The 15344-nt window shown below is 38.2% G+C and overlaps 1 protein-coding gene across 5 annotated transcripts in view; it reads right to left on the bottom strand.

Annotated features, from left to right (window-relative positions):
• LRRC7 (leucine rich repeat containing 7) overlaps nt 1-15121 on the bottom strand; it is a 510593-nt gene extending 495472 nt beyond the window's left edge. For 2 of the 5 annotated variants that reach the window (XM_075999319.1, XM_075999317.1), the window contains exon 1: nt 14367-15121. Coding sequence is in view for 4 of the 5 variants with exons in the window: in XM_075999317.1 (XP_075855432.1) it covers nt 14367-14368 (2 nt within the window). In the remaining variant the exon portion in view is untranslated. The remainder of the gene's footprint in view (nt 1-14366) is intronic. The other 3 variants (XM_075999305.1, XM_075999314.1, XM_075999312.1) reach the window with 2 other exon arrangements.
• Between the last annotated feature and the right edge of the window lie 223 nt (nt 15122-15344).

Here is a 15344-nt window from a genome sequence, read left to right as displayed (position 1 = left end):
TGTTTCCCCAAGCTAAAAGTAAATTGCTATTAATTTAAATTTCAAGATGAATGTTATTTTTTCCAAAAGCCCCATAACCTAAGGAAATAGGGCATGGCAAACGTAATTTGTTAAATTTATAAAATACATTTCAACTCAATCAAAGAATGAAAAAATCAAAATCTATTCATAAGTACAACTGCATTAAACAGATTTGCATGCTGGCCAGGATACAAAAGCCAAGAAAGAGACTCAGAGAACTCAACAGTTAGTATCCACTATGGCTATTCCTTTGGTGCCAGTCCACTTAGAGGCAGTTATGTTAAGATTGAAAAAAAAATATCTTTCAAAGTATAAATGTGAAACCACTACCCTAGAAGTAGATAAAGATTCAGAAAGAGTCAGAGTTCCTAAAAAGGCATCACTGAGCCTTTATACAAGCGTGGATGCTTAACTATTTGTTTCCCTTACCAGGCTAGGCTTGGTTATATGACTTGCTTTGGCCAATGAGAAGTGAATGGACATAAAATATTCTGTGTGTGAGCAGAAGCTCTCATTGAACTTTAGATGATCAGTTCGGCTTTGTGCTCCAGCTCTCTCCCAGGAGAACAACATATCCCACATAAAGGCTGCTCCTTCGGCCTGGATTGTTGGGAAAAGATGATTGAGGAATTAATGAGATGTGGCTCATAAGATCATTATTTTATTGCATCGACCAATATTGTTATATTGGAAACAGAAGTTTACAGGGTTTTGCCATGAAAGAATATGTGAACTCATTAGTTCACTTATCAACGGCTGCCTCCGCCTTGGGAGGGCTCTCAAATCTCTGGTAAGGATGTTTTCGAAAAGGCTTCAGGGTTATCTTGTCTGTGAAGCTTTCCTGTTTCTTGAAAGACAAGACAGGTAAATATTTGGCTCACAGGATGGGAGCCAGAGACAATGAGTGCCCATTGCCCAGAGATGCGCCCCTGTGGTTATGAACAACTTGTTTTGTAGAGATGGGCTTCCTGCTCTCTCCTGACTGTCTGCCTTAAGTCCACAATAACTAGATCAAAGAAACATAGAGCCACTATACCTCTTTGTTATTCCTCTGTTAATTGATAACTATCTCTTAGAACTTAAAAGTTAGTCTTTAAAAGACCTGGTACCTGTTTGTTCACCTAGATAGATTAGAAATTGTTAGAAGCCCTTTGAGAGGACTTTTGACCCTAACCCACTACCTGTTACCTATAGCAACTCCATTACCTGATACATGTGTTACTATGGCAACTGATAATTGATATCTGTGATTATAAAAACCTATGTGAATCTAACTTCAGGACTGGACCACTTACAAAGATGTGGTCTAGACTCCTGAATACTCCTGCTTTTATCTGATCTTCTTATATAAAACTATACCTTAGTTTCTATATATTCTTTTATTCTATTTCCTATCAATTTTCTTATCCTCTGTGGCAACCCCTATCTAAGGGACCTGGCTTCGCAAAAAAAAATAACTAATCTCCTTGCAGCCCTGCCTCCCCACACTGGATCCTGGAGTAAAGACTGGGTGGACCAAGCTGAGTAGAGTTGCTGCTGTCCCACAGGTTTGTAAGTGAAAAATGAATGTCATGTAAGCCACTGAGATGTTTTGGGATTGCAGTTACCACCGCAGGAGCTAAGTGGAAGAAGGGGTAAAATAACTATCTTACTCAGTTAAGCCACTAAATTGTAGGTACTTTTTAAACTTGCAACTGAATATATTGCTGAATAATGTATCCATGAATAAAAAATTATCCTTTTATTTATGTATGTACTCTCTGGGAAGTAATTTACAGAGTGTCTTAACTGACAAAACTCAGCTGTAAAAAATTTTAAAGAGGAAGAACTCTAGGAAAGAGATCACATATGGGGCAAATTGCAAATAGGTGTAGTTTTGCCCTGAGAATTCCACAGTATAGATCCCTGGGTGGCTACAGTGCTGTAGGAGGCTAGGAAGGGTTTGAGATGGGTTGCTTAAAACAAACTTTACCAATTTTGTATAGCCTTCTTACCATCTTAGGAAATGAAGTAAAGAAAGACCAGGAGTGATCTGTTCTTTACAAACTGTAAAGCATAATGAGAAAAGGTGGGAGAAATTAGTATTCAGAAAGAATGGATATGAGGTTATTTTTTCTTTGCATGCCAAAGAATAATTAAAATAAACCAAGATAGCAATATAAAGTGAGCCACTCTAATGCATACCTAATTTTTATTTATTTGAAAACTTTCATTTTCTTAAAAAGAGGCTTTAGGTATTTTCCCCACAAAAGTATTCAATAATTATATATAAGGATAAGTGTTTATTTTTATAAATTGATACTCTGATTCATGTTTTTTCAATATGTCGGCCAGTTATTCGGTTTCCTTCAAATTAGTGTCAATGTTCTAATACTTAACTAGACTAGTTCTCTCTCTGGATTCTCTACTCAACATATACCACTATGTATCCAGTTTCTCATGCCAGGTATCTTGGAATAATCTTTAATACCACTTCCTCTCACTAGCCTTTTCCCACTATAAATTTAATTTGATTCTACAAAAGCAATCCAACAGAGTCTATAAAATGTATTTAAGTTCCATCTACCTCTTCAATTTCTACTACCAAAATTTTAGCCCAAGATAACTTAATCTCTTGCCTAGACTAGCCTAATGTAAACATCTCCTAATTTCCTAATTTAAGAATCCCCATTTCCACTCTTGCCTTCTTCTATGCATTGTAAACATAGCAGGCCAAATGATCATTTAAAAATGTCAATTAGTTCACACCACTCTTCTGTTTAAAAATGCTTAATGAGGCCCAGTGTAGTAGCTCCCACCTGTAATCCTAGCACTCTGGGAGGTCCAGGCTGGAGGACTGCTTAAACTCAGGAGTTTGAGACCATCCTGAGCAAGAGTGAGACCCCGTCTCTACAAAAATTAGAAAACTCAGCCAGTCATGGTGGTATATGCCTGTAGTCTCAGCTACCTAGGAGGCTGAGGCAGGAGGATTGCTTGAGCCCAGGAGTTTGACGTTGCAGTGAGCTATGATTATGCCACAGCACTCTAGCTGGGACAGCAGAATGAGACCCTATCTTAAAAAAATAAATAAAAAATAAAAAGTCAATTGAATATTTTTTAAAAATGCTTAATGACTTTGCATAGAATGTAAGATAAATATCTTAAATTCCTAACCTGATCAATAGATATCTGGCTCACATCTGATTCATATCATGCCAATCTCCCCTTGCTCTTGATATCCAGCCACACTAACTTCTTTCCAATTATGTTGCCCTTCCGTACACCTGATTTAGGGTTTTTGCATTTGCCATTTGCCCTGCCTGGAATTCTTCTGCCCGCTTCACTGCCTGGCTAACTCTTGTCATCTTAGGGGTCTTATTTAAATAGCAGTTCATCAGAGAAGCTACTTCTCCTCTTCAGATCCTTATCATATGTACTCTCAGTAGCTTGGTTTTCTCCTTCTTAGCTTTTATCATAGATTTCAATTATATAACCCTAGAATGATTATTTGTTTAAGATCTATTGCATTAGATAGATATTGTAATCCCCATAGAATCAGGGGCCACATTTGTATTCAGCCATGCCTAGCACAAGTCATGGCACACAGTAGTAGCACAATAAATTTTTAGAATGAATGAATGCATGTAAGAATTTGAGTAAAATTTATTCAACAGAGGAAAAATTGCAGATTCCTATAGATATGGTAGATTTTTTTGTTATAAAGATTGTCCCAACAACATATAGGATGAGAAAATATATATAACCCTGGTTTCTTTGATTTGTTTAAAAATCAGAGGAGCCATTACTGAATTGTACAAGAACAGTAGCATAGTTCAGAGACTTCTGGTGTATCAAAATATGCTTATGCACAAAATTACAAATTGAGAAAGTAAAAGTGTTTAAAACCTATAAGAGTTTCCCAAATGGAATGATCTTTTTATCTATAAAATATTACCTTTTAAATAATAGCTTTGTTAAAAATTACAACTTTAATCAGTCATAAAATATATATTTTTATATTAGGGTCTAAATTAGAGGAGTGCTCATATAACATTTCTATAGTTGTGATACCATGAATTGGACTTCAATAGTTTACTTTCTCTAGAATTTCAATTTGTCTCTCAAATTCAATAAATTTAAGAGGCAGGGAAGACTAGGTTATTCTCTAGTAAGAAATAGCTCCCCAAATCTATATTTCTTATGGTACTATATTTCTTGCTCCTATTACATGTCAAATGCATGTGTGTAGGGAGGGCTGCATTTAGTGTAGTTGTTCAGGTACCAGGCTGATGGAGGCTCCATCATGACATATGCTTCCTCGATTGCTACATCCAGGGAAAGAGCAAATAGTGTACTGGGTCACAAACATGTCTAATCAGAAGAAGTACTCCTCACTCTTTGCTCCTATTGCATTGACCAAAGCAAGTCGCATAGCTGTGCCTAACTTCATACAGGGGCTGGGAACTACAATCCTATAATTTTCTTCAAAAGGGAAGAGAAGAAGAAAATGAAAACTGCACTAATGGCTACAGAGTCACTTAGAGGGATTCAGAAGTATAGGTGAAACCATTCATTCTTTCAATCATTCATTAACACAACATGCATATTTTTTCTGCACTAGGCTGTGAGCTAGTTTGCTAGAAATAAAAATCAGATGAGTCCCTATATATATGAGTCCCTATATATATTGATTTTGGAGACAGTTATTTATATGAACAATTATTTAAACAATAATTCCAGGAATGAATGGCCCATATATTGAAGCATTCTAAGACCAATTTAAAGTGAACTTTGGGTGATCACACAAATGATACAATTCAAAGTTTTGATCATTTTTAAAAAAGATATGTAGAGTACGTAATCAAGAAGTTCTGAGTTTCATTAAACTATATTCATATTCAATATATTTTAATTCAACTAAGCACTCTAAAAAGAATTTACCATCTTAACAGTGATCTTTTACTCAGCTTAAGAGTAAACTTCTCACTGACTCACATCCAGAAGGGGAGAGTGCAAAACTCATGTAGCATCCCAGGACTTTTTGCAGCCTTCCTTTTTAATGGAAATACTAGAAGCTATTATATTACTTTTCATAATGTGGGTTCAACAGACTATAACCTCTGACCCTCAATAAAATTTCTATTTTCTATACTAAAAATATGCCATTTCATCCACTGCCAAACGATAATATTAATACCATTAAGTGACATTTAAAACAAGAAAGTATTCATCCATATTCCCAGAACCCAAATACAACTTTCTCTTTTCTGTATTTCTATTTTTCACACATGACCATACAAAAACATTCTACCAGGAAAAGGGGGAAGGAGATTGAGAACATATCCCTTTCTACAAATTATGGAGAACTTTACATATTCAAAGAAGAGACATACCCTTGAGGTTTGGGGCTGTCTTGGTCACACGTAGGAACAAAAGGAGTGACTACTGCATCTCTAAGACTGATTGCAGAGACTAGCATATTATTTGTTAGCAATCACCCTGACACCGTGTCTTTGGAGATGAAATTTACACTGATTAACAAATGGTAGAGAAGATATATGCTTTGCCAGTTGCTACAGAAGACAAGGCAAGTGCCCTTGGTCTGGGTCCGGGAGTATATTTAGGGTAGGATGTATAAACAGAGAGTTCCTGACACTAAGAGGTTGACATACATACATTTATATTTAAGAAAAGCAGACCTTGAACACTGTTGATACCAATCTTGTTCTAATATTTTCACTCACCAGCACATTTTACTTTAAGGGAAATGCATTCTTAATTACCTGTGGTCTTCTTAGTTTTTCCAATACACTGTATTTTCATAAATGAGCATGTACCCCATTTCAATATAGAATGTGATTCTGTTAATCCAGATATTAACTCTTAATACAGCTTGTCTACTTTATGATTTTTATATGGAAAATAAACATGCATCGCAGTTCTAGTAATTTCTTTCTGCACTGCAGTACAAAAAAAGCACATCTTTGCACCCAAGCCCCTTTGTTTATATCCCACTTTGGTGTCTACTATGTTTAACTTTTGGTGGCTTGCTTTTTGTCTGAAGGAAGAAAATCTTAAATATGACAAGGCAGAAAAAGCAAGCAAGCAAACAAACATCAAACACCTTATCTCCTTATATTACATGTTTAAATAACACCTCATTGTATAAAATTAAGTACTATAAAAGATAAAACAGGTATTATTATGGGGGAAATTCAAATCCTAGACTGGTAGAGATTGACATCTTATCTTACTGTTAACACTTAGTCTTAGGACATTCAGATGTTGTCATATAAAATGGTGTGTGGGATTACATTCACAGATGCAGAAATATGTTCCGTTCTATCACACCCACGAGTCTCAGAACAGTACACTGAAAGCTGGCGTGAATAAGAACCATTCTACAAATGAAAAGCATAGCTAATGTGCTGATATGTAATGCACTAATTTACTCATGATGGTGTTTCTTCAATTTTAAACATTACATCTGCACTAATGAGTTTTATTTTGTCCTTTTAAGAGAGTTATTAGATGGGACTGTGTAAGTATATCTGTTTAATCAAAACTTTTTATTATAAATATTTCTGTATTTGTTTGTAACACATATTTTGAGAGATTTACATAATTTCAACAATGTTTTATAATTGTTGCTAATATGTTTTGTCAGTGAGTTTCAAAACGTCTTGCTGTAAGTTTTCCAGTAAACAAAGCTTGTAGATAATGTGGACTGAGAATTTTAGCACTAAAGAAACATAAATGAGAACCATTAATTTCAAATTTGACCTATGACAGAACTAAGTCATAACATATATGTAAACAGATATTTAGAAGAGGGATCTTGTTTCAAAAGACCCTTCAAAATGTAAGTTAGTGGCTGGGTGCACTAACTCACTCCTGTAATCCTAGCACTCTGGGAGGCCGAGGCTAGAGGATTGTTTGAGCTCAAGAGTTTGAGACCAGCCTGAGCAAGAAGGAGACTCAGTCTCTGCTAAGAATACACAGAAAAAAAAATAGCCGGGCATGGTGGCACACGCCTGTAGTCCCAGCTACTAAAGAGGCTGAAGCAGGAGGGTCTCTTGAACCCAGGAGTTTGAGGTTGCTGTGAGCTAGGTTGATGCCAGGGCATTCTACTCTGGGCAACAGAGACTCTGTCTCAAAACAACAACAACAACGACAACAAAATGTAACTTAGTAATGCAAAAAAATTCACAGAACTCAGTTTGTTTTACAAATTCCAACTGTATTATTTTCCCAATTAGAATGCTTTTCTAATCAATAGTTAAAGCAACATTTTATAGTAAGACCTAATATTACTTTAAATAATTCTTGTATTTTAGTAAGAAACCTCATTGCTTGGCCCTTAACCAAATTAGCAAATTTAGAAGAGAATTCATTTATTGAAAATGAATTGAACATTTCTTCATCATCCAATATTTATTTAGCTGGCATTATCCTAAAAAATCAATGATTTAAAAGATCATTTTAAATTTAATATTTAAAAAAGGATGTGGTATCCACATTTGGAATGCTTTAAGATTAATAGAAATTAATTCCATATTTCTTAAATAAAAACATCTTTTTAAAAATAGAATACTTAGTAGATGTTAAATTTATAGCAATCTAGTCTGCCCAGACAGTCAAATCAAAGTGGAAAGATAAGGCAATTGTCCAAAACATGTAAGTCAAATAAAAACTCAGGGCAACATTCAGGCCAAAATTAAATGAAACAGAAATGTCTTTGGATGGTGTCATCATATTGGCTGGCTACATTAATTGGATCAATTGGATTAAGTTTCCTTTCCCTTTTTCACTTTGCTCAGGTATAAAAGACTCCAGTAGTTCCAAGGGTGTGGTGTTACTGGCAGAGATTGGGAGCCCAGAGAGCTGGTTCTATTGCTGTTTCTGCCATTAACAGCTGGGTCACCTTGAGTAAGAAAACAAAATTAGAGGGCCTTGGTTTCCTTTTTTTAATAAAATGAGACCCTCTACAGTTCTTTCTGGCTCTTAAGTATTATAAACTCAGAAAATAGTAAGATTCCATCTACGTGTGTGTGCATGACTGTGAAACAGAACAATTACAGCTGTATGTGTATGTGTGCAGTATGCCCAATGTTCAACAATACAGTATTACCCTAAGGATATCACTAATATTTAACACTCAATCCAAGTTTAACTAGGTATTCGATTTAATTACAATAGCTTTTATAATTGTCTTAATAAATTAATCACACTTGAAATAGGGAAGAAAATTTTTCATGTCTTGAATTACACTGATTCATAATAACACTGGACAGTAAATATTAAAAGTGATATGAGTGCTCCAAATATGTGGTTCAAGGTACATCTCCATCCTACATAACTCCATAAGGTGCCTACTGGTGGTAAGAACTACAATGGTGAAGGCACGATGCAGAACACTTAAGTAGTTACTACTCAAGAATTCTAATCATTGCAATTTTTACACCATCTGTGTCACAACAATCCTTTAAATTCTGCTGGCATATTTTAGCTTTATGTCCATTACTCACCCTTTAGATGCAACACATGTCTTCATAATATTTGGGCACTGTATCAATAAAGTTTATTTCTTGCTTTTCCTTCCATTATCAAATAACTTGATAATGCAGCCAGGCATCAATAAAATATTTTGCCACTATATGAAAGTATCCTTATCTTTTTCAATACGATAATAGCATAAAAATCTGTATTTTTTCTTAGTAAACTAAATCTAATAGCTCTTTTCCAACTATTTGTCCCATATTGTCTACTGTTAGCTCTGTTTTTATGCTTTTTTTCACAGTATCATTTTCCCTTTTTACCTGCGAAAGTCTCATAATGATAGTGACAGTATTTATACCATCAGCATGTTTGTTTTTTTCAGGTCAGCTACCTTTTTTAATAATTAGAACCAATAGCTTCTTACTTGTTCTCATGCTACTTTACCTCTTGAATACCACAAAATTTAATTATCTCCCTCATCTGATCACACACACTCGCTCTCTCTCTTACGCATGTGTTCTACAGTTCTCTTGTTTTTAACTTAACATATTTGTTATGATACTACCTCAGGCATAGTATAACGCTCCCTTGGTGTTAAATTTTCTTTCAACTTTTCTAAACTTCATGTAGAGCAAAAATGCCCTGGCACAACTGAAGAAACCACATCTTTAAGAAGTCAATAAATTAATTCTTTAAACTATGTACACAACTACTCTATTGTTAAAATATTTAAACAGATCATGTCAATGCTAGTATAAATTTCAATACTTCATTCCTGGTAACACTATTTCTTTCATGTGTAATAAAGTAAAATAATATTTTGCATACAGATTTTAAGCAGTGAATAATGAAATGAAAATGAGTATACACAGAAAATCTTTTGGGTTATTAAATTTATTTAACAATATTTCCATGTGTCTTTAAATAACAAATGATAATGTTTCTATTAAGATAAATAATTTAATTAGCATATGTGATATCTCTTCAGAAACTTATTTACCAAGTTAGTCATAGTTTCAGAAAAGACACGACAGCTATTGGCTTGAAATTGCATTATTGAAAACTTCTGTTATGTACTTTTATATGATAGATTCTAATAAGTTATTAAATGTTCCTGTCATCAATTAATTATGCAATATCTTCCATATCAATATTAAATAGTCACAAAAGTAATACAGTATATTATTGCAAAATATGCAGATCACTTTGAAAAATCAAGCTCAAAATCATAACTTTTCTTTGCACATCAGAAAAAAGTTCTGTGATCTACAGATTTTCAACTGAAACTAACAAATTTATGCTATGGAGAGCACTGTATGGGGAAAAAGGCACAGGAGAAAATCTGGGTTTAACTTTTGGCCCATCACTTTCCAACTATGTGACACAGACATGTCACTTGCTGTCTTTGAACCTCAATTTTCTAATCTTTAAAATGGTAAGAATAATGCTCCTTACAGGATTATTTTGAAGTAAAGCACCTGATTCATAGTAGGTGTTCAGGAACTGGTAGTTGTTATTATAATTATGATTACAGTTCAGGTACTATGGTAGGGGAAGTAAGATAACAAGTGATACTCATGGATTTCTGAGCATATTCCTTAATTCTGAGACAGAAAATAGATATATTTGATCTATTTAAATGGCATGTTTTAAAAATATACTATGCCATCACTGTACACAACCATACACACACACACACACACACACACACACACACACATATTACTATAGAAAAACAGATTTTTACCACGATCAGTTTTTGCTGCACTTTTCTAAAATGTCCAAATGATGTTTCATGTACCATTTTGTCTTATTTGATGTGTACTACACTTACAAATTAGCAATTATTACTACCTCTTTTATATCATTAAAAAAGACTAATTTATATTACCTAAGATTACTTTTATTTCTGGAAGCATCAAAGGTATTTCTTACTTTTCTTTCACTATCTCAGTTTAATTTCCTGTAGTTATTTCTATAAAAACATCAATATTTCTAGTGATCCAAATATTATTCACAGAACATGGTTTAAAGCTTCATAAATAAAAAAAATACTATTGATTTGTGGCCACTATGTTCCAAACATTGTTGATTTATAGTGCCACTTTTAATTTGAGTTTTCATTGAAAATTCACAATTTAGTATTTTAAGACATATGTGAAACCTATCTATGAATTTCCTTTCTGATTTTGTGCTTCCTGAAATAGAATATAATTGCTACACTACAGGTTTAAATTGCTATTTTAATATTAAAATTCTATTTTTAATATGGAAACGCTGAAAATTCTATCAAAGACTGATGTGGCCCATAGAGTAAACAGATTCAAGGTGAAAACTTCAGGGTTCTCAGAAGATTCTCAAATCTCTCCAAAGGTATATTTCCTTGGAGGTAGGAAATACTCAATGGTTAGCTGGCTTGACATAAACTGAATCCTGTTCTGTGTCACAGATCTGGATTAACAGTTCCCCCAAAGTCATCTTACAAATTCATGTGACTCTACAAAAGAATGTGGATGATACTCTGCAAAGCAGTCATTGTTATTGGAGACAAGACAATACTCCAAATGTCCTTTATTAAGGATGTGGCTATTATAAGTGTTGTGCTCAATAAATAGCATATATGTTTGAAAAAAAGAATTTTCCAAAAAAATTTGAAATAACTTATATGAAGAAAAAAAATGTAATAAAATCCAGAAATAATTCAGATGGTAATTTATCAATAGTTGGTTACTCTTTGTGTACTCTGTTAATTTAGATATGGAATATAGTTAAAATATCATGCAATGTGTTATCCATTCTTATACTGAGGCCACAGTCATTCAGAAAATAAAATTATATTTTCAATGGGTGTAATTTTGACACATTCATTAAAATCTAACATCTAGTTTTCAGCTGTTCTAAAAAGTGGACGTTTTAAGTCATGATTAACAAGACCAGGTTTTTATACCAAATATTGCCATGCATCATGTACTGAAATAATAGAGATCTAAGAAATACCCCTGGGTATTAACACCATATAGATCATATAGTTAATGACTTACATAAGCAAAACATGTATAATATTAATTTATATCTTCATACTTTTAAAAATCCAAACCAAACAAAAATACAGACACACAAAACACTTTAAGCTTATGTTCTGTATTTTATAAAGGAATTAAAAACTTAAAAGCTTAAAGTGTAATAAGATTTCAGTTAATAAAATTTTAATGTCCACCTAAAGCTGCCCTAAAATTCTGAATTAAACATGACTGCTGTAATTGGACCAGATTTGTTTCTTTAGGAAGTTGTTTCTAATTCTGAAGCTGCATATGTGCAGGGACAAGTGATGTAGAACGTAAGGGTTGCCATGGTAAGTACACATCTTTTCTTGGACAAATTTTTTTTTTAAGTATATAAAGAACTGTCACTTCATAATATGTCAAAGAAATTGACTTTGCTTTCCTTACCACCACATATTAGTATAATATGATGCAATGCAGCATTGCACAAAAATAGCTCACATTTTAAAAACTTTAACCCATTAAGATAGCTTATAAAATCTGAAGTGAAAATGAAATAAGTCTCCAAGTCAGATAACTCTAAATGTTGGGTCGGGAATAAACTCCACCTGCACTAAATTAATAAATAATCTGACCTCAGGACATTCCACAGGCCTGAGGACACCACGGGAGTCCAAACGCAATCACCAACCCCCGCCCCCCAATGTACTTTAGTCCTAAAACACTTAAGGAAAAATAAAATCATTCCTACTCATTCTTTGCCCTGCGTGATCAATGGTTTCCAAGAAGCAGGGACTTGCCTGCTCTAAAGTCTTTTGCAAAAAGATCTCCTGGTGGTTCCCTTGGAGTTAGCTTAACGACTCCTGGATGGAGGCGTGACACTTGGACTGGGGAGGTGGCATAATCTGTTGCGAATCGAATCGCAGCGGGTTCTGAGGCGCTGGAGAACCCACGTGTGCAGGGGCTGAAGAACTTTTCCACCTCCTCTCCCAGGTGAAATGCCTCGTTTTAAAATAGGGGGCTGGGTGGGGCCAAGGGCGGGGTGGAGCGTGGGCGGTAAAAAAGAAATGACAGAAGAGAAGGTTTCAAGCCCTTCACAGGTATTCATCTACCTGTGCTTATTTCCCCTGTATTCTTCCCCCCTCCGGTCAACTTTATTATTATTTTTTTCTTTTGTAAGAGGACTTAAGCAACCGGGATGCTGAGCATCTCATAGGCTCAGGCTGGAACAAAGAAAATCGAGTTCCTAATACTGTATCTCTCGGGTTGGAGGGATCACGTGTTCTGCTTTCGCTGGAATGCACTCTTCTCGCCCACGCTATAAAATCTCTATTGTGCTCCGAAATTTACCCAGTTTAAAATATGCTCACATAAAATCGCTTTTCATCCGCCAGGAGTGCAACATTTCAACATATACAGGTACACATATATTTACCTGCAGACACAGTAACCACTGCAGGTGAATTCGATGTGTCGAAAGTGTATTGGAAAAGTAATAGAAAAGAACAGGCGGAGGACCCCTGTGTCTCACCGATTCCCAGCCCCCCACCCCTCCGCTTTTTGTAATTTCTTTGGAAGGAGAACTTCGAAAGGAACGTGGGAGACTCAGAAGGTTCCTTTTTGAAGCCAATTCCCGGGAGTTGTGAAAGTGACCCCTTCCCTTCTCCGCCTCGCGCTGCGCGCTCTCCCCCAACCTGCTCGCTTTGTGACTTGGTTGGGAAGAGAAAGAGAGGGAGGAATGGGAGGAGAGGGCGGAGGCGGGTCCTTTATTCAGCTCTGATGGCCGAGAAGTGTAATGAAGCAATTTTGCAACCATCTCCGTTATTATGAAGTCACACTATTTTAAAAGGCAATCTGTACACCCCTCACTCCCCCGCCCCGGTTCTTGACTCTGCAAACAGTCAGACTAGAGACCTCTGGTAGCCAATCTAATTGTCTGTAATGCAAGGTGCCATCATTACCCTAATGCTAATGTGCTTCCCTCCCTCTTTCCACGTAGGATCCGAAACACGTCCTGCATCCTTAATGACTCGGAGAGGAGGACGCAAGATGCTAAAGGGGGCCCAGGGCTGGACTGGGAATAGTGCAGGTTTACCAGCTTCTCGTGCCACACAAAGGAGATGTGTGGGCAGGAGTTTGTGTAGGTTAGGGGGAGGGCGGCATCGTCTCCCTGACTCCCGGGGAAAGCTTCCACTCCACCGCTCCCCCACTTCTTTCCGTCCTCCCGTCTCTCATGTTCCTTCATCCCCTCCATCCCCCCAAACCCCACCCTTTCCCTTCAATCCCCAATGACATAAAAAAATCTTTTAATTGTATTTAAAAAAAAAAATAGACACGAAGACAGTAATGCAACACCTTCCAAGATAAAGAGACAACTGCGACCTGCCACAAGTGTGCGTGTGTGTGTGTGTGTGTGTGTGTGTGTGTGTGTGTGTGTCACGATCAAACAAGCGCTTCATGCCTAAGACACCTCCGGGAAAAAGCCGACCAGAGATAACCAAGATTATAAGAGGAACTAAACCTAATCTCAGCTGGACCAATGGTCCCAGCTCCAGCGCCTAACACTCGCTCCCTACCTTTCTTTTTCGCAGTATGTAACCCTTTAGGGTCTCTCATCAGCCCAGGCCACTCGATGCTCCCAAGCACCCGCCCAACTAGCACCCCATTTCCAAATGCCCCGCAACCTACCACGTCGCCGCCTCCGCGGGCCACTGCAAGAGCAGCTCCCAGCGAGCGCCGAAACCTCCAGCCCTCCTGCCCCCGCCCCCGGCCGGCCGCTGGGGTCCCACACCTCGCGTGCCCACGGTCGCAGGCGGCGAGGCCCCCAGCAGCCCTCTCCGCCCGGAGCAAGAGTGCCCTACTCACATCGCCGGCGGGAGAAACTGCCCATGAGGTTTCGGAGATCGTGAGCCGTGCAGCTGCCAACGGTTATTCCTTAAAGTGTCCAGGGGTCCGCAGTGGAGTAGGCGCGAGGGTCCTTGGAGGAGGAGGGAAGGACTAGGAGGTAGGAAGAACAGGAGGAAGAGGGGAATCCAGGCAGGTGTCACGTTAGACCATGATGTCGGTGCCCTTCAGGTGGACGGCTGGAGAGGTTCCCGCGGGAAGCGGCCGCGGGGAAGCCCGAAGCGCCGGCGGGGGAGGCAGGAGCGCGTCCACTCCCCAGCCTCCGCCTGCCCTGCGCGCCGCGCTAGCGACCGCAGCAGCAGCAGCAGCAGCGGCGGCGGCGGCGGAGGCGCAGCTCCCTCCCCGCCCCCAGAAGGCTCCACAGACAATAAATCCTGGGCGGAGAAGAGATGAGCAGGAAAGGCGAATCGTGCACCTAACTCCGTTAACACCCCCTGCCCGCAGCCGCGCCTCTGCGGGGCAAGGATCCCCAGGGGCCGGAGCGCAGAGGGCGGTTCGGAGGGGCAGAGCGCTCCCTTGGCTGCAGGCGGCAGCGGTGGCGGTGGCCCGATTGGGAGGCTGCAGGTTCCGCCGACGAGAACCTCTGCCCAGGGGCTGGATGTCCGTGGCTTCAAGCCTGGGGTTCGCCCGGAGTGGGGTCTTCCTCGGTGCAGTGGCTCGGCGCACAGGTGCCAAGATTGGCAGTCGAGGAGGCGCTGCTCATGGCTCTTGGCTGTGTCTCCCCGTTCTCCCCGCCCCCTCTCTTTTTTTCCCACCCCCTTTTCCGACGACACCAGCTGCAGTTGCTTCAAAGTGTGAAAAATGTCAAGGAGATTTTCCAATGATAGGAGGGGGTGACCATATTCACAGTCCTCCGCCCCCTTATGAGATCCTCGCCTGCCCCTCTGACCTCTACTAGCGCTCTCCCAAATTATGAGAAGAAAAATCCCAGTCCGGCGG

Source organism: Microcebus murinus, chromosome 2 (assembly GCF_040939455.1).
Source record: "Microcebus murinus isolate Inina chromosome 2, M.murinus_Inina_mat1.0, whole genome shotgun sequence".
NCBI lineage: Eukaryota > Metazoa > Chordata > Mammalia > Primates > Cheirogaleidae > Microcebus > Microcebus murinus.
This window is presented reverse-complemented; position numbering and strand designations above follow the sequence as displayed.